The 26,942-nt window shown below is 49.3% G+C and overlaps 1 protein-coding gene across 4 annotated transcripts in view; it reads right to left on the reverse strand.

Moving 5' to 3' along the window:
- ALPK2 (alpha kinase 2) overlaps positions 1-26,942 on the reverse strand; it is a 137,692-nt gene that overhangs the window by 25,515 nt on the left and 85,235 nt on the right. For 3 of the 4 annotated variants that reach the window (XM_043889257.1, XM_043889259.1, XM_043889258.1), the window contains 5 exons: positions 12,770-16,103; positions 6,183-6,330; positions 4,948-5,075; positions 4,816-4,851; positions 1,134-1,408 (listed from right to left, as the gene is read on the reverse strand). In XM_043889257.1, the coding sequence (XP_043745192.1) occupies positions 1,134-1,408; positions 4,816-4,851; positions 4,948-5,075; positions 6,183-6,330; positions 12,770-16,103 (3,921 nt within the window). Of the gene's footprint in view, positions 1-1,133; positions 1,409-4,815; positions 4,852-4,947; positions 5,076-6,182; positions 6,331-12,769; positions 16,104-26,942 lie in introns of those variants that run through there. The other variant, XR_006338161.1, reaches the window with a different exon arrangement.

Genomic DNA, 26,942 nt, shown 5'->3' on the forward strand with positions numbered 1-26,942 from the left:
GGCTTAGGAAAAGCAAACTGGATTCTGCTTTCTGCCCTATAGGGCTTTTCTAAGTGGGCATCTGGATGCTGGGGGATTTTTCCATGACTGGATTAGACGGTACTTGAGATGGAAGGAATACTCTGTGAAAGAAAACTGAGGAGGATAGATTTGGAGGAGAAAGGAATATGTATGGCAGAATCTTGTGAGGAGAGGGCTGTCTTCATGAGCACCAAGCCCAGAGGACCATCGCCACATCTGAGATAACCGTGGATGGATGATGCTTGAGAGCACCCAGGAGACCTGAGTTTGGCCTATTCATTTTACGGGTTAAAAATTTTAAGGGCCCCTGGTTTGTGAAAGAGCTACACCCAGCTCTCCTGAAAGCGCGGCCAGGCCTGGCATCCAGTGAAATTCATGGACTTGGCTGGGGGGTGATGGGGAGGGGCCGGTGATGCAGGGGAGAAGCCTGTGTTCCCCCGCTCCCCTCTTGCCTCAAGGGTACTACAACTCGGTGACACAGGAAGGAACTTGGACTCGGCTCCCTCTTCCTCCATAGCTCATGGGCAGATGCTGAACATGACTCAGGAATACAGGAAACAGGACCAACGCTGACCCTTCGGACTGTACCCCAGCCCCCCTTCCTCTTCCCTGAAACAAACCAGAAGCCTCCAGAAATTACCCTTGACTTTGGCTGTCCTTCCCTGGGGAAGGAAATGGCAAACCCCACTCCGGTATGCTTGCCTGGAGAATTCCACGGACAGAGGAGCCTGGCGGGCTGCAGTCCATGGGAATCCTGGCATCTAAGGTAGCTTAGACACCCCACTCCCCGTATCATTCTGTGTCCAGGTAGATTCAAAGCCGCGGGATTTGACGGGGTTTCCTAGGAAGCCTTTCTGGAAGTGATCCCAGCCCAGGTAGAAACTGGCCAGGCCCTTCCGGACTCAGGCAAGTCCCGACCGGCTGGCACGAGGCCAAGAAATCACGGAGCCCAGACCAAGGTTTGATTTCTAGCTTTCGGCCTTGGCCTAGTAACCACGGAGAAAGACCCCCTTCTGGCGACGCTCGCATCAAACTCCGAGTTGGACTCTGATCTCGGGTTATCTGGGTCCGTCTCCCACCTCCAGCAGCCCCCGCAGGGCGGGCGGACCCACCTGCGCGGCGAGCCTGTAGTTCCTCTGGACGAGTTCGTCGTTGTTTCTGGTCCCGTAGGCGACGGCGTTGTGCACCTTGAGCACGCAGGCGTGGCCGGGCTTGAAGACCGGCGTGAGCCCGCGCAGCACTTTGCTGCGGAAAGCTCTCCGGTGGACGCCCTCCCCGAAGTGCAGCTCCTCCGTGGCGATCTGGCCATGCAGGCGGCCCCCGAAGTAGCTGTCACGGAGGAAGTCCTCTCGGAAGATGAGCTGGCTGAATTCAATCTCTTCATATACTAGAACGCAACACAGCTTCCGTTGCACAGAAACATCCCCCAGCCCGGCTCGTTGGCTGACCAGCATCCCCACACAGGCACAGAGAAGGACAAGGCTGACCCACAGACTCTGGGAGCGGGAACCACGCTGGACTCCCAGCAGAGGCAGAGCTTGCCGGGGAGATGGGGGAGCTGGTCACTGGGGATACAGAGCAAGGCCAGGCCCCCAGGGGACTAGGAGGCGAGCGGGGCAAGGAAAAGGACTGTGGACAGGCCTAGAAAGTGTGAACAGGATCAGGCCAGGTGATTAAAGGCAAGTGGAAAAGATGAGCGAAATGTGCAAGAGGGAGCAAGAACGGACAGTAAGATCTGCTAGCTCAATGTTTCCCAGTTTCCTGTTTTCATTATTGCCTCCCTGCAAGGATTCTTTTTAGCCTCCCCACCCCCACCCCCCGCCCGCCCGCCCCATTGCTTCACATAAAATGTGAGTGCCTCGGAGGTGCTCTGTATCTGCTTATGCACTGTGTGTACATCTGTGCTTTATGAACAAAAGTAACTTTTTTGCCTCCCCAAGACCCAATTTTGTTTGCTTGCAGCTGTTACTGCCTCTTAATGCCTGTGGTAGATTAAAGAAATTGGCAGGTACAACCCAAAACAAGAAAAAAAAAAAAAGAGTTCCCTCTGAAGAGAAGCTGAAACATGGTAGAATCATCTTGGATCTCTTTGTGAAAAGTTTTCTAGCACTTGAGTTGATTTCTGCATGTGTTTCAGATGACAATGGATTCAATCAGAATACTTCACTTTAAGCTAGAGATGACCAACTCAGACTTCTGATTGGCTGAGAGAAGATGACTTTCAATGAAATAAGATTCAGATTTTAAAAGCCCTCTGCTCCTCCAAAGATGAAAACTTATCTTTCTGAATGCTTAAAAGATAGACATTGCAAGTCATGAAAATTCCACTTTACCATTTGGAATAGTGAAATATTTTTTCTTTGAAAAAATTTCCAAATCACATTTTAAGGGCAGTCTATTACCAATGTTAGCAATGAGAAGTATAAGGAAAAGATTTACTATTCTTAAATGGTATTGATTATTGTCAGAAAGGGGGCAGGTAGGGGATTTTCAAATAAAATAATGGATAAAGGTGTCAGTGAAAAGTCTTCAAGAAGATGTTCCAAGAGTTTTTACAAATGCTAACAGAAGTCTCCTGCAGAGGAACCTATCTGGAGTTTTTAGACTAGATTCAGAGGAAGAGGAAGACAGGTAGGCAATGTCCTATTTTCCCAAATAAATTTTAAAAGAGACAGTTGTATTATGGATTTCATCCTAAGTAATAGAACCAGAAGGAAAAAAAAAAAAAAAAAAAACTTGAGCAGAGTATGGTTTAAGTTAAATTTTAAGATTAGGTAACAAAATGGAGTGCTTTTTATATAACCCAAATCTTAATTCTAGTTAAACGATCAGTTTAAATTAACAATTTTGCCCCCAGGAGCTCTGAAAGAATATAGGAAATGTTATATATATATATACCAGAGCCCAATAAATGTGAGCTATAATGACCACATTGTTTTCCTTCAAAGATGCCAAAAGTTTTCAAACTTCAATTATTCTTGAAAGTTAAAAGCTGGTGTATTTTAAAATTCAAATTTAATTAACTAGAGACAAAAGTTGTTCCAGACTTTATGCTTCGTAATAGGAAGGAAAACCTTTTTGTGCCTTACTATACAAGGGTGGGGATGAGCAATTTCCCATAAGAAAAAATAGGTGACAGGCACGAACTCCACCATCCTCAATAATCCTGTCCGTAATTTCCACAAATGTCTAGTTAGCCAAGAGAAAATATAAGATGCATCTTAGAACTTCTCTGAAGCCCTGTATGCCATCATTAAGTTGTTCTAGCTCTGAGTCATTCATTTTGGGCTCTCCCACCAGCTTGGTTTTATTAGATTTTTAGTTAGAGAGCAACTTGTGAAATTATATGTGCCTCTTCTGGAGATTTAAATAAGGTGTCTAGGGAAGATTCCTCCAGATGAAGTCACTTGAAGCTTCTTCATCGGAAGGCGCACAGGAGGCAGAGGAAGGTATGACCTCCCCAGCCATAGAAATTGGACCCCCGGTCACATGGAGAAGGTGATGTCTTCAGGGTCTAGACTCCTGCCCGATGGAGTCACAACGCTACAGTTGCAGAGACCAGTATCTCATCCCCACGAGGGTCTCATTCCTGACTGGTCAAAGCCTGGAGAAACGAGTGTCTGCAAACCTAAATTCACGAGGTCGGAGCAAGAATCTGCGATGGGGAATGCCCACTGGTGCTAAGCAGCTTAGGAGACAGAACTCCTTCTGAAGGTCATTTTTCTGATAGGAGAAAAGGACATTCTTTTGCATATTTAGACTTCAGGGGGATGGAGACAGATGTAGGGAAAGGATTATAAAATTACACAAGCATATGACACACAGGTTTGCAGCGTTTGAACGGTTTGTGAGGCATTTGCATTTAAGTCTGTTTTGGACAAAACGCAACATTTAATAGACCATTTAAGTCGAGATCCCAGCCCTTTGTCTTTAATTACTAGATGTTACTGCATCCTGATCATCTGTACTGGCTTATTTTCAAAGATCTCAGGATTTTAGTTGCCTTAGGGGGAAAAAAAATTAGTGCACATAGTACAGACTGGCAGTGTGAACTTGGCCACGGCGAGTGTCTGTATCACGGAGACTAGAAACCTACAAATCAGGGCCTCCCCGCCCCGCAGGCAGGCTGTGAGAAACTGGCCAGCAAGTGACCGAGTGCAGTGGGCAACTGTCCCCATGAGACACACGACCAGCACGGACTCGGCGGGTGGCCCCGAGTCAGCCTGGGTCCTGGGGCAGCTGTTAGCTTGCTGCTACACCAGCGGTGCACTAGTCCATAGGAAAGCACAAAAGTCCACCTCTCACTTCTACTAAGATGCAAATGAATGGACTTATTCTCCTAGACATCTGACTCTCTGAAAATCTGCTCAGCTAATCCAACTGCTAGTCCAGTTGAAAAGGAAAAAAAAAAAAAAAAAAGCAGAACCAAAATACACCATGAAAGTGCCAGAGGCTGAAAAATCCCATGGAGATGGGCTGGATGCATGGCTGGTGCTTCAGAGAAGCTTAAACCCCAACCCACCCCCCCACCCTCCATGGTCCCAACAACTGCACAGCTACAGTCTGATCTTACTAACTCAGGCTGGACACCTGTAGCCTAACCCACTCATCGTAGGCCCCGCGATTAGGTTGAAACAGTTTATGAGTTATCCTCATTTTCCCAGGCATTCCTGAGCCCTCTTCTCCTTGGTCGGAAGAGCTGATGGGAACTGCTTCTGCCTTCGTCTCTAGAGGCTCTGTCTCGGGGTTTAGGGTGCACCCACTTCCGCTGACGTTCAGCTCAGATTCGCTTACCTTTAACATCTGGGTGACTTGAGAGCTGTTTGAGAACTAGAAGACAGAAGAGAAAGCCTTCAGTACCAACGAGCTGCCCTGAGCTGGCAGGAGCTAGCGGTTTTCACTGGAAATGGCAAAGCTGAGGTTTACCTTCGGCAGTGAGGTTAAACTCGGCGGTCACTTTCCCATAACTGTTCCTGATGCAGCAGTAATAGAGGCCCTGGTCCTTCTGACCAGCTTGAAGGATGGCCAGGCTCACCATGGAGTTGTCTCCTGCTCTGCAGTGGGGGAACATGGACGTAGGAAAGCATCATCGCTCTGAAGTTGCACTTATAGGCAAAGCAGCTTTATTACAACCATAGCCCAGTTGGATTATTCTGGAGTGATGTTATAGAAACGAAACTAGAGTTCAAGTCTTCCATAGCTGCATCTGGAGCAGTTTACAAAGATGTGTTCCAAGCAGACATTTAATTATACAGAAAACTGATTTGCCTCACTTTTTATGGAAAAGGAAAGGGCAACCCACTCCAGGATTCTTGCCTGGAGAATTCCATGGACAGAGGAGCCTGGGAGGCTACGGCCCATGGGGTTGCAAAGAGTTGGACACAGCTGAGTGACTGATACTTTCAGCTGACTTGTGACAAGACTAGAGGGTTAAGAACACTTGGGGAGCTGAACTGGGATCTCTCTTGGCAGAGGCTCGTGAGGGTTAAGTTAGACTGGTTTCCATCGAACCAGGGGATCTGTTCCTAGAAGGATCTGTTTTTGTCACTTCCTTCGTGTGACAAACCCTGATTCACCAGTTCACTTGAGCGAGCGTTTACTGCTAGAGAGGGGTTTTAGGGCGGGTCACTCTACCCGGGGGGATTCTCGGCAACGATGCGCTTACTCACCTCCCCCCTCCTCATCTCCTCTAATAAACCTGGGGCCCCAGATAGAAACTGGTATTCCCATCTTAGGGATGGCGGCTCTCCACCCTTGGGAGATGCCACTTTTCCATAACCTCAGATTATTTTTTTCCTTTTGATTTACCTTCTTAGCTTCGTCTGAGCTTTTTGCCAGGTTAATGGGAATCTATGAGGACAGCAAATTGCACGGCAGACAGGAGAGCTCTTTAATCTTGGGACCACAGAACTTCAGACTAGCAGATGATTGACAGGTTCCCCTGCTTTTCCAGGACAAAAGGGGTGCGTGCGGCTGCGGCAGGGCGCGAACCCTCTGCCCTCTCCCCTGTCCAGGTATCTCTCCTCTGTCTCTCTTCTTGGACACTGTGGGTGTGGAGTTTCTGCCTCAACCTTGTTTTATTTCCTATGACATACTATTTTCCTTTAGAACCACGTTGTGAAATAAACAATTGTGAAAAGTAGCCAGGGCAGATAACGCACCTTCTCTGCACTTGGGCTATTGATCTTGAGTCTTTTGTCCATGAGATGGTAGAATCTTCATGAATCTCTGCAAACTGGCAGCTCAATTTTACATTTCCAGAGTGGTCAGGGGACATCTCAGCTTGGATCTTTTTCAGTAATACCGGAGCTGGAAAGGAGAAGGCTTGTAGGTCGGTGTTCTTATCAGAAGTGCAGAAGAGCTTTTAGACTTTCCTGTTTTCTCACATTTAATTCTCTCAACAAAGCCAGGAGACCGAGATCATTATTATTACCCTCCATCAATTGATGAGGAAACCGTAGTGTCTGAAGGGAGATGTCACTTTCCTAAGCAGACAGGAAATGAACAAGTCAGTCTAACTCCCTTTCCAGCCCTCCCACCTTGGCGTGCTCAGAGCAGACACAAAGAATTTGCTTTGAAAATGTTAAGGATACTTTTGAAAAGGTCTTGATGTAGTTAAGCCTACCTGCCAGGCAATGTGGATTGGCTGCCTATTAAACACTGCCCTCTGAAATACATCTACTTTAATGTGAAACAAAGTGACTCTTCCGTGATCATTAGGATTTTTTTTCTAATTTTGACGTGTGCCACCTTTTAAACAGCGTTGCTTCTAGTTTGGGAGAAATCGCGTACGCCCTGGAAATAATGACTATGGAAGAAATGAAGACTCCATTTTGAAAATTTCTTCTCTGCTCTTAGAAATCAAAGAAGATGAAGCAATTGTAGAGTCTATTTACCACTAAACAAATGCTAAAAGACCCTTGGCTTTATCTGAAGATGCCTCAACCTCTTAAGAGAATGAACTATATTTGTCAGGGTTTCTGATTTTGTAAATTTATTAAAGACAGCGAGTATAATTTGGATATAAACTCTTAAAAGTCCCACTTTTCGCTACCTAAAGTTCCTTGAGCTCTGCAATGCACAAAGTGAAACAGAACTTGAGATTTAAAAAAGAAAAAAAGAGGATGGGAAGGACGGCTGTCGACAGAACCCAGCCAAACAAAGATGCTGCGAGAGGACAGCCAGGTCAAAGGCAGAACTGGGGGTTGGGGAGCAGAATGAAACGCGGACCAGCCAAGCAGCACAGCTAAGCCCCAGGCGCAAAAGGCATCTCAACAGTGAGTGATGTGCAGGGGTCTTCCCTGGGGGTCCAGTGGTTAGGAATCAAGCCTGCCAATGCAGGAGACACGGGTTCGATCCCCGGTCCGGGAGGACCCCACGTGCCGAGGGGCAATGGGCCCTCGAGCCGCAGTTAGCTCACCACATATCACAACACAAGGTCCCTGCAGGACACAAGCAGCTTCCACATGGTGCAACTAAGACCCAGCATAGCCGGACGAGTATTTTTCTTAAAAAACAACCAAGTTATTTGTTGAAGAATATTCGTCCACCTTGCTCCTTGCTCAGTTGTCTTTGCTGAAGATATCCTAATGGATTTTCCGGGACGTCCGCTATCAATTTCATTAGCAGAACTGTCTACCTGAATCAAACAGGAGCAAAACAGACACAACTGCCTGGGGTTAGGTGACATTCAGGGTTCTTTGAACATCACCTTTTAAAAATCATGGATGATCATGTATGTCTGAAGGTAGATTATCTAATTCATTCCAGACATTCCAGTTATTCTATTTTTGCTGAAACTGTTTTTAGCAGTAAACTTATAATCCTTAATGTTTTTAGGAATTATAACAGGAGTAGGAATGTTAATGGGCTTTCCTGAGGGCTCAGCAGTAAAGAATCCGCCTGCCAATGCAGGAGACACAAGTTTAATCCCTGGGTGGGGAAGATCCCCTGGAGAAGGAAATGGCAACCCACTCCGGTATTCTTGCCTGGGAAATCCCAAGGACAGAGGAGCCTGGTGGGTTACAGACCACGGGACAGCAGAATCAGACACACGACTCAGCGACAACAGTGTGTATTAATATCCATCCCTCTCAGGAAATTGTGATCTTGAAAAAAACCAATCAGCGAGGAGAGCTTGGCACCCCAGGTAAGTATAATTACTCAGGGTAGCCACTGGGCGGCAGCACAGACCAGAGGACAGCGGCTAACACCCCCAGTGGCCAGAACAGCAGGGCGGGTAGTGAGGTTACTGGACACGTGGGGTTGGTCTGTTACATGCCAAGTTCCACAGCTTTGGTTATGTTATATAATCCACAGCCAAAAGTCATCAACACGGAGGCTGTCTGACGATTTCACAGCAGTGGAATCTCAGGCAACAGGGCAATGTGTTAAATGTTGCCTCCCCTCTCTTCGCAACAGACTTAGCTTGGCTATGTAACGTATTTAAAAGCTTATTTTTCTTCCCAGGAAGTAATATGGGATGCTCAGGAATTCTTCCATTAGAGAGTATCTCTGGGCACTAACGATATTACGGGAGAAAGATGAGATATACTGAAAGATGGGATCCGAGTCCTATGGATGACAAAACCCATCTCCCTTCATCTGGCCCGAGCTGGCCACCAAGCAGGTGCCCTGACCCCCGCTGTCAAGATCTGTCCAGGGTCTTGACCACACCCATCGCCCCACCTGGGACACATTTCCTCCAGGACCCTTCATGGATGATTTCCTGACACCTAAGTGTTCCTAAGTCTGCCAGCCCTGTCCACAGCTGGCTGCGGGTTCTGAAGACAGAAACCGGGGTGGGGGATTCAGGGCAAGGCATAACGTGGCCGGCAGAGCTGAATGAGGGTCTCGGAGAAAGGCTTGGTCAGGCGGCCACGGGGCTTTGGGAGAGGGACCCCCCGCTTTGGGTGGGGGACAAAACAGATGAAAGAGCTGAAGCTGGGTTTATCTTCTGTGTATATTCTGGCCAAGTGTTGAGGGCAAAGGATTGAGAAGTCCCCTGGTGACTATAAAGCTCTGGCTGCTTTGGAGTATCAAAGTTTACTCTGTCCTCTTTCCAAGTCATCCCTCACACCCAACACCACCTCCCGCTCACAGGCCTAACTCCTCCCCGCCCCCAAGCTGTGCTTCCCGGGGCTGCAGCCCTTCGCGCCCAGGGAGGCCAAGCAGCTCGAGGTCAAACCCTCCAACAGCACCTGGTTGGTCCTCCCGCATGCAGACGGACAATTCCAAACGTGATTACCACCCCCGCCGCCTCTGGGCTGAAACCACTTGATTTTTTAAAGCACATTTCCACTCTCTTTAAATGTTTTGAAGCATATCACTAGAGTACGGCTGGATACCTACAGGTTGGATACCTCTTCGGGAAGTTGCTTCGGGTGCAGTTCTTTTCTGCAGCCGAGGCTGCGGCCCCTCTGACGCGGATGGGGAGTGAGGTCTCTGCTAAGAGGAGCCTTGCCCTGGCGTTAGAGGGCCGCAGCGTTACCTCGCCGCCATCTCTTATGACTTTTACCAGGTTTCGTGGGAAAGAGCTTGGAAAGAGGTGGCTGGGATCTTGGGTTATGGGATGGAGTTTGGCGTTGATGCAATCCCCCCAAGCAAAGCAGAACTGACTGCAGTTACCAGGACTCTGAGCCCCTGAGGGTCTGAAACCTGGAACAGAGACCCCGGGGACTTCAGACTCAAAGGGCAGGGTGAGATGCAAAGAAGTTTTATACTTCAATTTGAAAGAAAACCCACGCCACTTTTAATGGAAAAAATGGTCACAAGGAGACTCCCAGATTGTACCTGAATGTTTTTCTGTAAATCCTGTTCAGTCTAATTGTACCAATTAGCTGCGTTGGTTGATGCTTTTAATTTTTAATCTTTTATTTGAAGTGACATCATTACGGGCAGAAAGTATACAGCCACTCACTATGCACTAAAGATTTCTTCTCAGAGGGCCGTGACAGATTCCACCCAAGCTGCCTGTCCCGGGGACAGAGCCTCCCTGCACCCACACCCCAGCCGTCTTCTCCACCTTTGACCTGCCCTGCCTTTTGCAGTGAGCACAGTGAAGAGCCGCAAGTGTGAGACAGAAAATATACTCTCCACTCTACACCAAAACCTCTTCATCTCTTAGAACTGGCATCTTCAAGTCTCCTTCCCAAACAGCACTTTCCCCTCCCTCTCGCCAAAACTCCAGTGTTTGGCTTCCCTGGTGGCTCAGTGGTAAAGATTATCCCGCCTGCCAATGCAGGAGACACAGGTTCAGTCCCTGGTCCAGGAAGATGCCAGGAGCAGCTAAGCCTGTGGGCCACGGCTGCTGACGCCCGCGCTCCGCACCGAGACACGCCGCCGCACGGAGAAGCCTGCGGAGCACAACTAGAGAAGAGGATTCGCAGCAGAGACCCAGCACAGCCAAAGATTTAAATTTAAAATGCCTGTTGTTGCCTCTAAGTGGGTTCAGATGTAACTGTTCTATTAGAAGTCAGACACCTGGACTGGGACAACCAAAGTGTCCCTCTCCTCCTCTAAACCTAACTCCAACCTTCTCCCTTTCAACGGCTCCCGATGCTGAAGTGCCACACAAAGGTTGAACACATCTCTCATTGTGTCTGCAACACCGTTTTCCCTGGGAGTGATGCAACCTAGCAAATACCTCCCCCTCCCATCTCAGCAATCTTCAGCTCCCATTCAGACCTCCTAGATACACTGTGCTCTGAACAAACTTGGTTTCCCAAACTTTGGAGTCTGGTTTTCCCCCTAGAAAGCATTTTTAAACTTTCCCACACCACCATTCACCTCTTTAAGGGCCTCTAGGATTAAAAGCATCAACAAGCTCCTTGGTGGCTCAGGGGTAAAGAATCCTCCTGCCAACGCAGGACACATAAGAGATTTGGGTTTGATCCCTGGGTCGGGAAGATCTCCTGGAGGAGGAAATGGCAACCCACTCTGTTATTCTTGCCTGGAGATTCCTATGGACAGAGGAGCCTGGTGGGCTACAGTCCACGGGGTTGCAAAGGAGATGGACATGACTTAGTGACTAAACCACCACCAAAACCATGACCTACCCAAGGGGACACGCCCATGTGGGTAAGAGTGGGATTGAAAGTTCAATCCTTTTATATGATGTGAGAAACCCTCTGAGTACAAATCATTGGTGAATAACAAAGGAACAAGGCACTACAAAATTCACTGCCTCAAAGACCTCCAGAGGCTAAGTTAGAGATGGCATGAGCTTAATGCCAGTTACTAAAGTCCCTGAATTTCACGGCACTCCAACAGAACACGACCACCTCGAGGTCCCTGATGGCTGAGACTGTGGTCCTTTCCTGGCCTCAGCACTGGGCCCTGACACAACCACACACTTAACAGGTCCCAAAAGAACTTCCCTTTTTTACAGCAAAACTTGCTCCTCCTCCAGTCTTCCTGTTTTAGTAAACAGCAATCCTGTAACTTAACAGTAGCTCAGGCTAACATCATGGAGTCGTCCTTGCCTTCTCTTTCTCTCACACCCTCCATCCAGTCTGTTAGCAGATCCCGTGGTTCCTACCTACAAAATATCTACAGAATGTCATCACTAGTCACGGCCATCCATTGCTACCATCTCGGTCCAAGCCACCATCATCTCTCACCTGGATTACTGCAGTCTAATATGCTTGTTTCTTTAATGTTTTTTGAAGGTTATTTTTATTAGTTGGAGGCTAATTACAATATTGTAGTGGTTTTTGCCATACATTGACATGAATTAGCCATGGATTTACATGTGTTCCCCATTCTGAACCCCCCTCCCACCTCCCTCCCCCATCCCATCCTTCTGAGTCTTCCCAGTGCACCAGCCCCGAGCACTTGTCTCATGCATCCAACCTGGACTGGCGATCTGTTTCACACTTGATAATATACATGTTTCGAAGTTGTTCTCTCAGATCATCCCAGCCTCGCCTTCTCCCATAGAGTCCAAAATCTGTTCTATACATCTGTGTCTCTGTCTTGCATATAGGGTTATCATTACCATCTTTCTAAGTTCCATATATATGTGTTAGTATACTGTATTGGTGTTTTTCTTTCTGGCTTACTTTTTGAAGGATAATTAAACAGGAAGCATCTTAAGCGCACGCTCCCTCAGTTAAGCCTACCTACAGGCAGCCTGTATCAGTGGTACTCCCAGTAGATCCCCTAGGAGCTCAGTAGAAATGCACTTTCTCCCTGAATCAGAAACTCTAGGTCGGGCCCAGCCAGTCTTAACGGGTTTCCTAGGTCGCTCAGCTGCTAAAGAATCCACCTGCAATGCAGGAGACCCCAGTTCCATTCCTGCATCGGGAAGATCCGCTGGAGAAGGGGATAGGCTACCCACTCCAGTATTCATGGGCTTCCCTGGTGGCTCAGCTGGTAAAGAATGCCTGCAATGTGGGAGACCTGGGTTCGATCCCTGGGTTGGGAAGATCCCCTGGAGGAGGGCTTGGCAACCCACTCAAGTACTCTTGCCTCGAGAATCCCATGGACAGAGAGGCCTGAAGGGCTATAGTCCATGGAGTCCCAAAGAGTTGAACACAACTGAGCAATCTGTCTAAACGAGCTCTCTAGGGGAACCCACGGTCACTCGCATTTGAGAGCCACCGGCCTACACGTCAGACCACTTGGTCACGGCCTCCAATGCCTGCCCAGCGGACATGCACCCTAACTACACGGGCACAGGAGGACACGCGAACTTGCCATCAAGGTCAATAAGCCCAGACTCTGGCAGGAAGCAGCACAGCCCTACCTCTCCCTTCGCCTTGGCAAGGCGGCCTCTGCGGCTCTCCCTTCTCATCTGCGCACGAGCCCGCCGCTCCAGGCTTAGGACTCTTAAAGACTGAGTTCTTTCTCACATTCTCCTTCTCTTCCAATCTCAGCCTCAGGGCGGCCACCCTGGACAGAATTTTCTTCTTTACCCCCTCGGCTAAGTGTCCACTTCCTGGGGTTTGCTTCTCCTTGACCTCCTGTGACTTCATCACTGCTGGCGGGGGTGGACTGCTAGCTTGGGCCGCCACGGGGCCAAGCTTCTCCTCCCCCAACTTCTTCCCGTGGCCCAGGGTGGAGCCCTGTAGGTAGGGGTCCAGCAGCATCTTAGGAACTTTCGCTGACACATGTTCTCCAGAAACAGACGCCAGGGGCCCCGCCGGAGAACCAGATGTGCCTGTGGGTTTGGTTTCCCCGACGGGGGACTCCTCTATCTTATGTTCCTCAATTCTGTGGCTTCTTGAAAAGTCTGTGATGCCTCTTCTTTCAGGAGATGAAGTAAAAGGCCCCTGGGTGAGACCACTGGAAGAGGGCACTTGCTTCCACTCACTTTTCACAGCTCGCCTTTCCTCTGAGTCAGAAAAGGCACGCTGGTGGTTTCTGGGCTCCACAAAGTCCTCCTCACGGAGGTCATGATTCTGAACTGTGAGGCTATGAGTATTGGCTCCAACAGATGGGGGGGTCATCCTGGCAAGACCGCTAGAGAGCGCTAAAGCGGGGGAAACTAATGCTGCCCTGTTGCTTTTACTGCGTCCAGGCCCTCCTGAGCACCTCTCACCGCCTTCCTGTATGTGGCTTCTGATGCATCCGCCTGGAATTGCCTCCCCACCCCGCACAGGGCCCGGGACTGGCAAGATGGCAGAACGCAAGTCCCGCTTCGCCCCGTCACGGTGACTTTGTCCTGCCTCCCGTCCCACACGGTCCATTTGGTTTTGGTTGATGCTGTTTTTACTTGGAGGGGTTTCCCCACTTTGCTGGGGACATGGAACTTGCAAGATGGCAGGTTGGACTTCCAGTCTCTGGTCCAAGTGACCATCATTCGATTTATTCTCCACTCCGATGGCCCCCAGTGTGGACTCAGAAGGCTCTGGTGGGTCCACCCTGGCCCACCCCACACTCAGCTCATCGATGGGGTCCACAGAGGACTCCAAGATGTTAGGGCAGGACAGGAGCTGTTTAAAGAAGGCGGGGCGATCCCTCTCGAGTCGGTTTTCATCTGGGTTTTGGCTCACACGGTTAGCATTTTCCTTCCTTTCAGTACTGAAAGCCTCCGGGAGCAAGCCTGTGACACAGACTTTCTTTTCCTCTACAGGGTCCACGGATGACGACTCCAGGAATCTGCGTTGGCTCAAATACTGGGAGGAAAGACAACTCCAACTTGCACGAACAGCTCGGTCTTCCCTTTTATGGATTTTTCGGATATTAGCAATTGCTGAGCCATCCTCTGCCTGAGGACTGCAGGCTGATGCTGTCTTAGAGGGGCCCGGTTTAGGCACAGCAGCACCCGCCTTTAGAACATCAGGAATCCCCCGGATCCTGTCAGGAATGAGACCAGCGTCCATCCCCTTGAGCCCAGAATCTGTCGGTTGTCCCAGTGGCCAGGTTTCTGAAACAGAAGCCTCTAGAGTTATGATCTTCAGCTTTTTACCCCCTTCCCAATATCCTGGACTGCTCTCTTTAGACTCGTCCAGAAGGACGTTAGCGAGAGGGGGACCGTGGCTCAGAGGCCGACTGTCATCTTTCGCTGTAGATTCAGCCATCACAGGCACATGAGTCCCCAAGCCCGAGTTCTGCCTTCCTCTCTCCGTGGAGGCTGATGAGCAGTCCAAGGGCACCAGGTTTGTTTCCACTTGTCCGACAGACGTCGTGGGCAAAATTTCTTGGAAATTATCGTCAGAAGAACCCTGCTGGACACTCTGTGTTGTTTCACTTCCTTTTTCTTGGAAATTCTCTCCAAGGGTCCTAGTGTCTGCTCTGGGCCCGGTCTGGCTCTTCTTTCTAGACAGGTTATCAATCTGAAGAGGGGAACTGCTACAGAAACCCTCTCCCTCTGGGAGCTGAGGAACTTGGACATGGATTCCAGGTCCACTGGGAGCCATGTGACCCAGCTCTCTTGAAGAGTTGATTGTGGAACCATTAACAACATGAGCCAACAGTACATTGGAAGGAAGTTGAGAAGTGTTTCCACCTGGTGCCCGAGGTGAACTCTCCTCAGGGCCGCCCGTGTGGCTGTCCCCAGCAACTGAAACTGTGAGGTATCTGGGTGGGTGGCCTTTCGGGGCAACGGAAAGAGCGCATGTGTCCTTCTCCCCAGTCACCTCAGAACACTCAACATTAGCAATTAGTGTTGTGGGCTTCTCCTGAGGAAACTTCGCTGCTGAACTATGACCTGCTGGTATGTCTGCCGAGTCCGGGGCACCGGGGCTGGAGTTCTCGTCACCGCCTTCTTTAGCGCAAACGGAAGAGTTGCTGTCTGGAGATAGAGGCCGTCTTTCCTCAAGGCCCCCTGAGTGGCTGGGTCTCAGCCTCTCCTGGCCAGCCTTTACTATGGAGGCCGATGTGGAGGTGGAACCCTCTATGACGGCCAGATTCTCCCCGGCGGCACATTTACTGGCTTTTTGTGAGATGTTCCAGGTGAAAGTGCTGATGAAAAGAGGGGAGTCGGGAGAGGTTCTCTCATCACTGTTCCCGCACGCAGTCTGGGGAGACTCAGGACCTTGTGTCTGAGGAAGAACGTCCAGAGTCTTGTCATCGGGAGGACATAAATCAGGTGGCTTGCTTTGACCTGCCAGCTCTAGGTCCAGGGAGCAGATTTCTTGAGGCAAATATTTACCGACTGGGGCTCCAACCAGAGAGCCCACAGTATCACATGCTTCTTGGTCACCTGCTTCAAGATGATCCATTCCACACGCGGCTACTCCATCCCCTGGCCCAGCGCACATGGTTTCCAGGGCAGGGACAGTATGTGCAAATTCAGGGGACACCGGGGCAGCCCGGGGCTGGGGGGGAGGCCCTGACAGCTCACAGGGGGACATGGCTTCACTGTTTGCTTCTGGGATGCTCAGCGCACGTCCCAGGTCTCCCCAAGGACGTCCGAGCGTGTTGTCATCTTGGTTTTCTTCATTCTGTGCCCCTTGGGTACAGTCTTCTACCTCCAGGTGTTCGGCCAATGATGCACTTTCTTTGTCGATCCCTCCTAAGTTGGGGAGGGACTCTGTTGTGGTCCCAGGAAAAGCAGACTCCTCCCCAGTAGGCTCTGAGAAAGCTGGCATGTGGCTGAGACAGATTCGCTCCCTGAATGTTTCCTGAATTTGCACCTAGAAGATGAAAAGTGATATTAATAGAATTGTTTCTGGGAGATCCACAATAGGGCTTAATTGCAATCCCAAGAGAGTTAATCCTCGATGACTCTAGTAACAATGAGTAGAAGGAATGATTGAGATCTAAACAGTAATTTCCCGAACTCTCTAGTCGTGAGACATCTTGAAGAAATGCAACTCTATATTGCAAGAGATCCTCAAATTCCCCATTATCAGTAAAAGGCCACCTGACAATCATTTGATTTTTTTTTCCCTTCTAACATGGAATTTACGTTAAATTATTTGCTAAACCTTTGATTAGGTCACAAGAGTTCATGTGAATCTTTTCAGAAGGAAATTTCATATGATCATAAGACATGCAGTGTCTATAAAGTAGCAAAGAGCAATTTTTAGATTTTTAATCGAAGGATAATTGCTTTACAGTCTTGTGTTGGTTTCTACCAAACATCAGCGTGAATCAGCTGTAGGTCTACGCATGCCCCCTGCCACAAAAGAGCAATCTTTGTCCCCTGAGGCCAGCTTGCTGGTTGATTACTGAGGAGGTGTGTCCTTGAACCCACCTCTAGTGAGGCAGTGGCGTTATGTTTGGTCTTTGGCACTGCCCATCATTCCTGCCCCAGGTAGGTTAAAAAGTCTTGAAATGCTGCTTGCTGCCCACTGGTGATTCATCTTTTCTTGCCTTAAGGCTACCTTAAGTTAAATTTTCATTTAAAACTCAGATTTTATTGGTGTTAGAAGTGCTAACTGAACAAGAAATTCTGCATAGCTTCCTGTGTTATGAATTCCATGGGTGCTAGAACCATTCAAGTCAACAAACATTTAATCACACACCTCCAATGTGTTGGGCTTCCCTGACAGCTCAGTTGGTAAAGATTCCGCCTGCAATGCAGAAGGCCAGGTTCAATTCCTGGGTCGGGAAGATCTGCCGGAGGAGGGATAGGCTATCCACTCCAGTATTCTTGGGCTTTCCTTGTGGCTCAGCTGGTAAAGAATCTGCCTGCAATGCGGGAGACCCTGGGTTTGAAAGATCTCTGAAGAAGGGAAAGGCTACCCACTCCAGTATTCTAGACTGGAGAATTCCATGGACTGTATAGTCCATGGGGTCCCCAAGTGTTGGGCTGAGTGACTCTCACTCCGGTGTGTTAGAAAGAATCCCAGGTGATGGGGACACACGACAGGCGAAGGGTCCACTGCAGGGAGCACCCACTCTACTCCGAGACACAGGACACGGGTTGTCACCTAGCAGGGGCTCCGTAAACACTTGGAGGAATCAGAAGAACACCAGCACACACCAGCTGAGTCAGATCTGCCCAACTTCACGCCCATTAAACCTCTAAATTTGAAAGATTTCGGGCTTTTGTCTGTTTGTTTTTGGGACAACTGTTTTAAGAGACTAACCACAAGCAGGGCCACTGCTGGCTCACATCCTGGGTTTCTAAAAAGAAACGGTCTATATATTCTCCATCGTGATAGAATGGAAGTGGGAGAAGAAATCATTTCCAGTAAGCAAGCAAGGTTTTTTTGAAGTGTCCAGGAGTTTGTGTTCATGGTTTTCCCTCTATGACATCTATAACATGTAGCGTGTTTTTTTCATTGAGTAATTTGGTTCAGTTTCTGTGAGCTATAGCACACACCTTCTGAATGATTATGCATAGAATGCGTGGGCAGCTTCCCAGTCATGATTTGAGATGCGTAGGGAGATTATCTGATTAAAAACACCAAGACCCTCTTCTGAGCATTCCTCCCCTGCTGGAGTTTCCATCACCTATGTCAGCCCTTTATTTTAAGATCTTGCCATCATCACAACATCAGTGCCAGACATTTATGGATGGACTAGATGCCATGTGTAGAATTCCCTGCCAGGCACTGGGCAATTTTTTCCAAAGGGCTCTGGTTTAAAAAGCCAGTATGTTGTTTACTGGGATGTTACCATACTTTCCCTAGCGTTATCAGAGTTATAGGCTGATAGCTAAGAGGCTAACGCCTGGAAAAGATGAAACACAGGAAAAGCAAGCTTTGACTAGGGTGGGCTGGTCACTGGCATGTTATAACCATGTGTCATGCCTTGATGTATGGAAGAGTCATGTTCCTACTTACTACCACATACTCATGTTCCTCCCTCCACCTTTTAAAACAAAATCCTACTTTAAAATAGCCTAGTGAAGCCCCATAGGTAAAGAAATATGGCAAATCCTTGACTATGTAAAATTCGTCCACTTGAATATTTACTGAGCACTTACTATATATCAAGCTGTTCTAGGGACCGGAGAAGCATCCGTGAATGTAACAAGGTCTGTTGGCCTTTGGGAAGTTAGGTTCAAGCAACCGGCCATACAAACTGGTCCCACGGCTGGTGAACCATTTAGCCCACGTTGTGACCCATGGGATTTTTCCTCAAAGTGGCACTTCTAACAGCCCAATGCATACTTGGCGAGGCTCACAGCATCAGCTTCAAGGTCAGGCTCCTCGGAGGCCAGCTCAGAGAAAGGGAAACCACAGGCTCACACCTTTCGAATGAGTCAGACCTTTCTCTCAGGAGGAGATCTCTTAGTTAAGTCATTACGAAAGAACTCCAGCGAACGATTCTGCTGCTCAGCTCTTCTCATCATGGAGTGAGCAGGGAGACTCAGGTGGTTCTTAATGTAGGAAAATTGTTCTTTCAGGTGAGGATTGAGGGTTTAGGGGTCTCGTCAGAAACCCAGTGTGGTGTGTGGACTCAGAGGACCAGCCCTGGCTTCAGCTTAATCCCATATTGCACTCATGACCCCACGTAACCTCGGTTAGTCTCTCTGACCCTCGGTCTCTTCCTCCAAGGCTAACCACATGCATATCAGCACTATTCTGCCGAGTGCCTGGCACCCACTGAAACTCGCTTCCCTCGTTCTGTGAAAAGACAGTCATGGCTGCAGCAGGAGACAGGGTGCCTCTCGGGGGTGGAGCGGTGCTCCGCAGGCTTTATGCCAGCTTTCTCATTCGAGAGGGAAAATAAATCCGAGATACTGACACTAGCATCTCTTCTTCGCTGATGTCAAGACCCTGGGTCCAATCAGGAAACAGACACCACACAGGTTAGATGATGGATGCTGAGTATCAAGAGTTAACAGCAGTAGAGAAAGAGCTGCAAGATCTTGGAACAGCCCACGGTGCCTTAAGGGAGGGACAGCCCCGAGAAGGGACCGCTCGCGAGGGGCACAGACCGAGCCGGGGAAGGTGTAATCAGGCCACCAGGTAGCAGAGAATTTGCTGGTCTGGAATTGCTGGACGAGGCATACACCACACCCTTCCGTGTGTAGGCAGGGCACCAGTGGTCAGTGGGAGTCAGGGACCCGCAGGCGCAGAGGCCTTCAGAGCTGGTGGGTGGGCGGGCGGGCGGGCGGGCTACATGTGGCAGGGGCAGTGAGAGGGAAGGACAGAGGCCTGTGTCAGGAGAGCGTGCATGCTGGTGCAGGCAGGAGGGCTGGCCGTGCAGAGTGTGGTTTCGGAGTAGAGAGGGCTGCAGGGCAGTTACACCCAGGCCAAGGCTAAGAGGCCTCAAGACGGACCAGGGTCTGGGTCCTGTGGCTGCGGCCGGCTCTACAGGACGAGCACGCAGCCGTCTCCCCGACCCCCAATCCATGCTGCAAAGACGGGAAGCCTCCTCCCCCCCCCCGCCCTCTGCTGAGAGCTTCACGTGGTGCTTAAAGGAGAAGTGGGAGAATGAAACCGATCACCAAGCATGTATTGAAGGGTGCTTCCAGAACTGAGAGGCAGTAACTGAGAACTGGCACATGAGGTCAGGGGTCAGAAGTCTGCCCCGGGGTCCCACGGTCAGTGACAGAACTCGGATTTTAAGCCAAGACTGACTGATTCTAAAAACTGTAAAGAAGTGACACTCAGTCATGTCTGGCTCTTTGACACCCTCCTGGACTTTAGCCTGCCAGGCTCCTCTACCCATGGAATTCTCCAAGCAAGAATATTGAAGTGGGTGCTCGTTCCCTTCTCCAGTTACCAAACTTGGGTCTTGTGCATTTCAGGCAGATTCCTTACTGTCTCAACCACCAGGGAAGCCCCTGCTGATTCTAAAGCCCTTTCTAACTCAGGTTTTCTAGCCAAGAGAAATTAAGCAAACCCCACCCAAGGGTTGGGAATGCCCCCTAACCTAAACCCAGAACTTCTGAGCTGCTGAGACACATCGAGTGTGAGACTATAATGGTCCCGCTTCTTATGACTGCTTACTTATCAGCTTCCTCACAAGCTCTAAGGGTAGGAATGTGTTCTTTGAATTTTCAGAACCTTGGCACACATAGTAGGGCCTCTATTGTGGAATGAATGAACATGAATGAATACAAGGAGGGGGATGGGTAGACCAAACTTAGTAACACCTCCAAACCTGGTTTTAAAAGCAGCTTGAAAACTTACACCCTGCTTGCACAATAGTCTCCAATCCCATCTCTAGCCAACGTTCCAGATTCTATAACCACATTGTTTCCATCTGTTAGCCTTTCCAAAAAATTCGGCCTCCTAGGTGTGTTCTCTGGTTGATTCCATGGAAGGTGTGTAGTCTCTTCACTCACCCCATGATGTTCGGGGGTTATCTTCATTAGTGGGTGTGTCCTGGATGCCACAAAGGGCACGCTAATTTGAGTAACTAACAATGGAAGATGGTATGAGATAAGATCCCTCTTCTCAGATAGCTTATAATCCAGCTGAAGAGACAAGATGTACAGGGGGAGAGATGAATAGCAATTCTTGACGAGTTGTGCTAATGGCCAAATGGATGGAATTTAAACAGTTCTGTTCCAGGAGTGGAAAAGTCATCACTGAATCCTCTTTCACTTGGAGAAGATTCCTGCAGTGCAAAAACCAGAGGGTGCTGACTTCCATATCAATTCTTAGATAATTCTGGGACACTTGTAGTGCAGTCACAGGAGACTCCTCTACTGGATTAGAGTGGGCAGATAAGGTAGACACTGCTGGGTGACTAACAGCATGTGCAACCCCCTTTTCTCCCTTGCCACCTACAACTAACGGAAGCTGGGAAACCACATATCCTCCCAGTCTCCTGCGTAGCTAGAGGGGGCCCAGGGGTCAGTTCTGGCTAAGTAGTAAGGGGAATTCCAATAAGGAACTCTCAAGGAAGTTTTGCTTTCCTTATGTAATAAAAATACAGACATGGTGGGTAACTTGCCTAACCCCTTCCTTCTTCCTGTGATGATGTGATGCCTGGTGCGGCAATAATCACCTTATAGTCATGAGGTAACCAGCACAAGAATGAAAAGTCACACTATAGCTGGTGGAGCAAAAAGGATGGACTTGGGAGGTGGCAGCTATCCTTGAGCCACTGGATCAACACTGAGTCCCTTCTACCCCCAACTTCTTGTGTAATGAGTCCTTATGTTTACGGCCACTGGTCATTGGTTATGCTATTAACTGCAACTGAAAGCTTTCCTAACTGATGCTAGAGAAAAGTATATGTCTGAAAGAAGAAAGAAAAGGCACATTCGGTTCACCTGGAGCCCTTCAGCAGGCACTGGGCAGCTTCAGGCAGGGATTAGTTTGAAGGACAGTGTCAAAAAGGGCATTGGGTGTGGCTCCTGGACTGCATGTCTGGGTAGCTGGTCAAAGTGCCAGGGGATCAATACAGCCTGGGGCAAGGTGAACTTGAAGTCGGAGGTGGGGGAGGGAGGACAGGGAAATGTGAGAAGACGGATCAAAGGAGAGGCCATGGTTCTAAAGGCCACGTTCACCCAACCCAGAGCCAGGAGAGTTAAGCCCCTTAGATCTGTGCTTCAGCTGGGTATTCGTGCCATAGGCCGCCATGTCCTCCCAGGCATGGGAACAATTTTCTTTCTTTTTAGACGCTCCCTGAATGTTCCTCCCCCTTTTCTGAACTAGATACAAGTAGCCCCATATGCTCCAATAGCTGTCTGCACATCAGTTTCCCCCTGCAGTTCCAGGAATCTTTAAATGGGAGCTTCCCCACTCCCCAGCCTCCTGGCTGGCTGCAGCCTCGCCCGCCCACGGCTAACCTTTCCCAAGTTATCTGCTGAGCCCTCACTATGGGCCCCGGCATCGTCTGTCATTCGATAGATCAAATCCATACCACCTGGGGACGTGGAACTGAAAATAGCCCGGGTCCCCTAGCCAAAGAAAGCTTAAAGGCAAACCAGAATATTTCAAGAACTTGAGTTTATTTTTAGGAGTTGCTGGGATGTCCAGAAAGGAGCGTCGCTTAAGGCTGTGAATGTTAAGACACAAGGTGGAGGCCCCACATCTGAAATCCCCCATCCCGGGAAACCTCTGGTGGTCCTGTGGTTAGGACTCCATGCTTTCACTGTTGAGGGCAAGGGTTCGCTCCCCAGTCAGGGAACGAAGATCCCACAAGTCACACAGTGTGGCCAAAAAATAAGATCTCCAGTCCTGAAACATCCTCTTCACTTGAGCAGTTTTCCTTCCAGACCCTCCTGGCTGTTGTTCAGTTGCTCAATCGTGTCCGACTCTGCAACCCCGTGGCCTGCAGAACACTAGGGCTTCCCTCTCCTTCACTGTCCTCCCCAGAGTTCGCTCAAGTTCACGTCCATTGAGCCGGTGATGCCATCCAACCATCTCATCCCTCTGTCGGTCCCTTCTCCTGCCTTCAGACTCTCCCCCTGGAGACAGGAAATCTTCAGCCAGCTGTGGTTGCCACCCTACCCGATTTCTTGGGAAAGTCAGGTTTTTGAAATACCAATTTGATTTCCTGGGAGAGGACTGGGTTTCCATGATGTACACACACCCTTCCCTAGAGCTTACGGGCTCTGCACAGAGCAATCTTTGCCTGGTGACATGCTGTGAGCCAGAGCACAAGCCAGGAGCTTGTGTTTCTGTGCACCTCAGGTGATGGAAGTAACAGCACCACCACCACTAATGGTCATCACCGAGCCCTGCGTAGCCCTTCAGCCTCAGGAGGCACTGCTCTAAGCACTTACACATTAAAACATTTAACGTTTGCAAAATGACACAGAAATGTGTGCCTTTAGGACTTAGGGCTGGGTCATGTTAAAGAGAAATATACCAGTTATTCTAACACATGAGACCATTTCGTGGTAAACTCCCCAAGCATCAGTTCAGTTTGCAACCCCACGGACTGCAGCATACCAGGCCTCCCTGTCCATCACCAACTCCTGGAGTTCACTCACACTCACGTCCATTGAGTCAGTGATGCCATCCAACCATCTCATCCTCTGTCGTCTCTTTCTCCTGTTGCCTTCACTCTTTCCCAGCATCAGGGTCTTTTCAAATGAGTCAGTTCTTCGCATTGGAATTTCAAGCTTCAGCATCAGTCCTTCCCAAAGCATAATGGCCCAGAAAAGCAACTGTCTTCCTTTCCCGTGGACAGTTTTGTTTTCCTGCATCTGACAGTTTGTTGGGAGATGAAGAGAGCTTTGATTTTCACATACACATGCGTATGTGCCGAGTTGCTTCAGTTGTATCTGACTCTTTGCAACCCTATGGACTGTAGCCCATACCAGGCTCCTCTGACCATGGGATCCTCCAGGCAAGAATACTGGAGTGGGTTGCCATGCCCAACCCCCACCCCAACCCCAGGGATCCTTCCTGACCCAGGGATTGAACCCACGTCTCCTGCGGCTCCGGCATTGCAGGCGGATTCTTTACCGCTCAGCCACTGGGGAAGAAGCCCTTCACATACACAACTAGGATACACACAAACAAAAGCAGAGTTGGGAAGGCTAGTGATTTTTCTTGCATGCCACCAAGCATCTCTGGACACGGGTGTTCTGCTACATGCCAAACAGCCTGACACTTGAAGAAGTGAGAGGAAAGGGGAGCAGGGTGACGGATGGAGCAAGCGGGCGTCGGAAAACCCAGGTGTTATCCTGGATGCACTCCCTCATGGGCAATGGTTCTGGCGAAGTCACTGGCTCTGAGGCGGTTTCTTCCACAGTAAAATGAGAGGGTTGGAGTGTATCTCTTGGCCCCCGGTTCGCTTTGGTGTACCATGACCTGCTGCCATGGAAACAATACAAACGTTGAAGTGGGGCTTAAACCTCACCTTCCACTTGAAACCATGTTTTCCCTTCAACTCTTAAGGCTTCTAAGATCTGCCTTAACTAGGAGAGTTGATTAGAGGAGAGGACACATACATACATAGACTGAGTCAAGACGAGCCAGTGAGGGCCCCAGGGGAGGATTGGGGGAGAGAGAGTGGGCTGGAGAACGCCCCCCATCCCAATTCCCAGCTTGTGTCTGGCTTCACTCACGACTGCTTCTCCTTCCTCTATGTACCAAGTGCCCCATCTTTTTGGGGGGCTGCACGGTGTCAGGATATGGGCCCCCAGTTGGTCCCGCAGTGTTCTGAGGGTCACAGAGCTGGGTCCATGCCAGTGAAAATCATCACAGCCACACAAGGCAAGACCAACAGCTGACAGCCTCTAAATTGAATAGTCCTCACTAGGGTTGAGAGAAATTTTGGTTTCTTTCACCCAAGAAGTCTCCTCCCCTCCCCAAATTTTGCAAAGAATTAGGAGCTTCCAGACCCACTTGGACCCCTCGATTCCCCTCCCCCCAGCCCTCCCAGAGGCCACGGAGTGAATCCCAGCTGTGGGTTTTTGGTGTGGTGGTGTTTGCTTCCCACAGGCCGAAGCTTCTCTGCATATCTCGGACTGAATAACGAGGGAAAAATGAAACCTTAAGTCAGGTTCTAGGAGAGCATGCAAGTCAATCTCTCTACAGTTTCTAGCACCTGTGAGCAAAAACCAAAATCATAGTAGCAGTTACCGGTCTGCCCTGACAATGTTTGGTATGAGGCCAGTTCTTGTAAGCTTTAGAAACAGGAAATTCTTGTCACATGGTTGCTACACTACTTGCCTATTCAGCGAAGCTTCAAAGTGTACATGGGTGTTAATTTGGCACTTGGAAAATCTGAACGTCAACATATAGGCAGGATGCCTGTCATGGCTGGCCATCACCAAAAATGAGAAAATGCAGGACTAGGGTTTGAAGTGTCCCTTATTAGGCCTTGTATTTCAAGGTAAGCAGCAGGACAGCTGTCATGTCCTTAGGTTTAGCTTCTGGCTAAACAGGAAATATCCCCTGAAAGAGTACAGATCTAGGAGGGAACCATTACCTAAGCCCGCAGTAAGTTACCCCATCAGATTCAGAGATAGCCTCTTCAAGGAGAAACAAAAGTTCCCTGGACAGTGAGATCCATGAGAGGAGGACAGGGTTAGTCTTATTATGGAGCAAGGCTCATAGCAGGCACTCAAAAGACAGGGCAATGGACTAGACATCAGTCGCTTAGTTCCATGTCCCTTTGCTGACAGAGGCAGGGAGCGTTCGTCCCTTCAGAGTCTGGTTCTCTACTTCTGACGAGACACTGATCTACCTAATAACCCACCTGAGGGTCCCGTGCTTTCATTAATGTTTAGTTGCTAAGTCACATCCAACTCTTTTTGTGACCCCATGGAAATCCCACCAGGTTCCTCTGTCCACGGGATTTCCCAAGCAAGAATACTGGAGTGGGGTGCCACTGCCTCCTGCAGGGGATCTTCCAAAACCCAGGTCTCCTGCATTAGCAGGTGGATTCTTTACCGCTGAGTCAGCTGGGAAGCCCTTGTTGATATGCTCTTTCCATTAAACTCACTCTTCTTCACTGCTAATGACCTGGTGTGTTGGCCTCAATCTTCTTTAGGTCTAAATGGAAGCCACCTGTTCTGAGTGGAAAGAGGTATCTTATTTATCCATGACAGATGAGGTTCCCCGTACAACCTCCACCTCCAGAAGACACCAGGATAGTTGCACCAGGGGGAACCAGGCACCAGAGGTGGGGGTGGTCCAGCTGACAGGGCTGTGAAGTTCAAGTATGCCGCCAGAGGGTTAAGTTTAAACACCTGTACTTTAAAGATGCAGGGACTCAAAGGCAGGGTGGAAGTAGGGAGGGGTGTCATGCAGATTAGAAATTCAGTAATCTTTTGATGGAGCAGTCAAAAAACTACCTTTCTCCTTGTAGATAGAAAGGAAAAGAATTATTCACTAAGAATCTCCTGGAAAGTTGAAGTCACAGGAGGAAAGACTTTTTATCTGGGACTCCACGCACTGATTTGGAGCTAAGGCAAAAAAATTGCTTAGCTGGTATTTGAGCTCACGGTGGTTTGAAGACTCACACGTAACTGCTCATACGTGTGAGTAACGCGTTCCCACCATCTTCTCCCCTCTGGCACCAATCTCACCTCCCTGGCCACGTGTGGGGTTCGGGGGACGAGTAGGGAACAAATCTCTCACTAAGCAGGCCCTCAGTCACTTCAGCCCTTCAGATTTTGCTCACCTCTACAGGCTGACTGGTCCCCACGCTGGGCTGGGCAAGTATCTTTGACTCACCCTCAAGCATGGCTAGGAGCCTCATGGAGCCCAGGGGCCTTTGAAGAGCCCCCCTATTGTCAGGGCTTCTGCCTGAAGCCCCTCTCTCTGCAGGGACTAGGCAAACCTTAGTAACACCCTGGAGCCCTCCCCCAGCCTTGGACCAAATGGAAACAATAAGGCTTTTGGCAGAAAAAAAAAAAAATTGGGGAGAGTGGAAGCTGGGTCATACTGGTAGGTGATGGGCCACCCCCCCATCACCTGGCTAGGCTAGGCTTGTCCCAAAAGGGAAGCAGAAAAACAGCCCCTATCGACAGTTTTCCTTAGTTTGTCCGAACACAATCCTGAAAGTCAGGAGTTGGGATGACCTGCCCACTAGCCCTGACTCTATCAGCCTTTTTGTTCCAGCACCTGAGGGCTGGTACCCTCGTCCACACCCTTACCCTCTCCCAATTTCTGATGGTGCAGAGATAAGACTCCAAGAAGAAAGGAACTTAGAAA

Source organism: Cervus elaphus, chromosome 27 (genome assembly GCF_910594005.1).
Source record: "Cervus elaphus chromosome 27, mCerEla1.1, whole genome shotgun sequence".
Classification (NCBI taxonomy): Eukaryota; Metazoa; Chordata; class Mammalia; order Artiodactyla; family Cervidae; genus Cervus; species Cervus elaphus.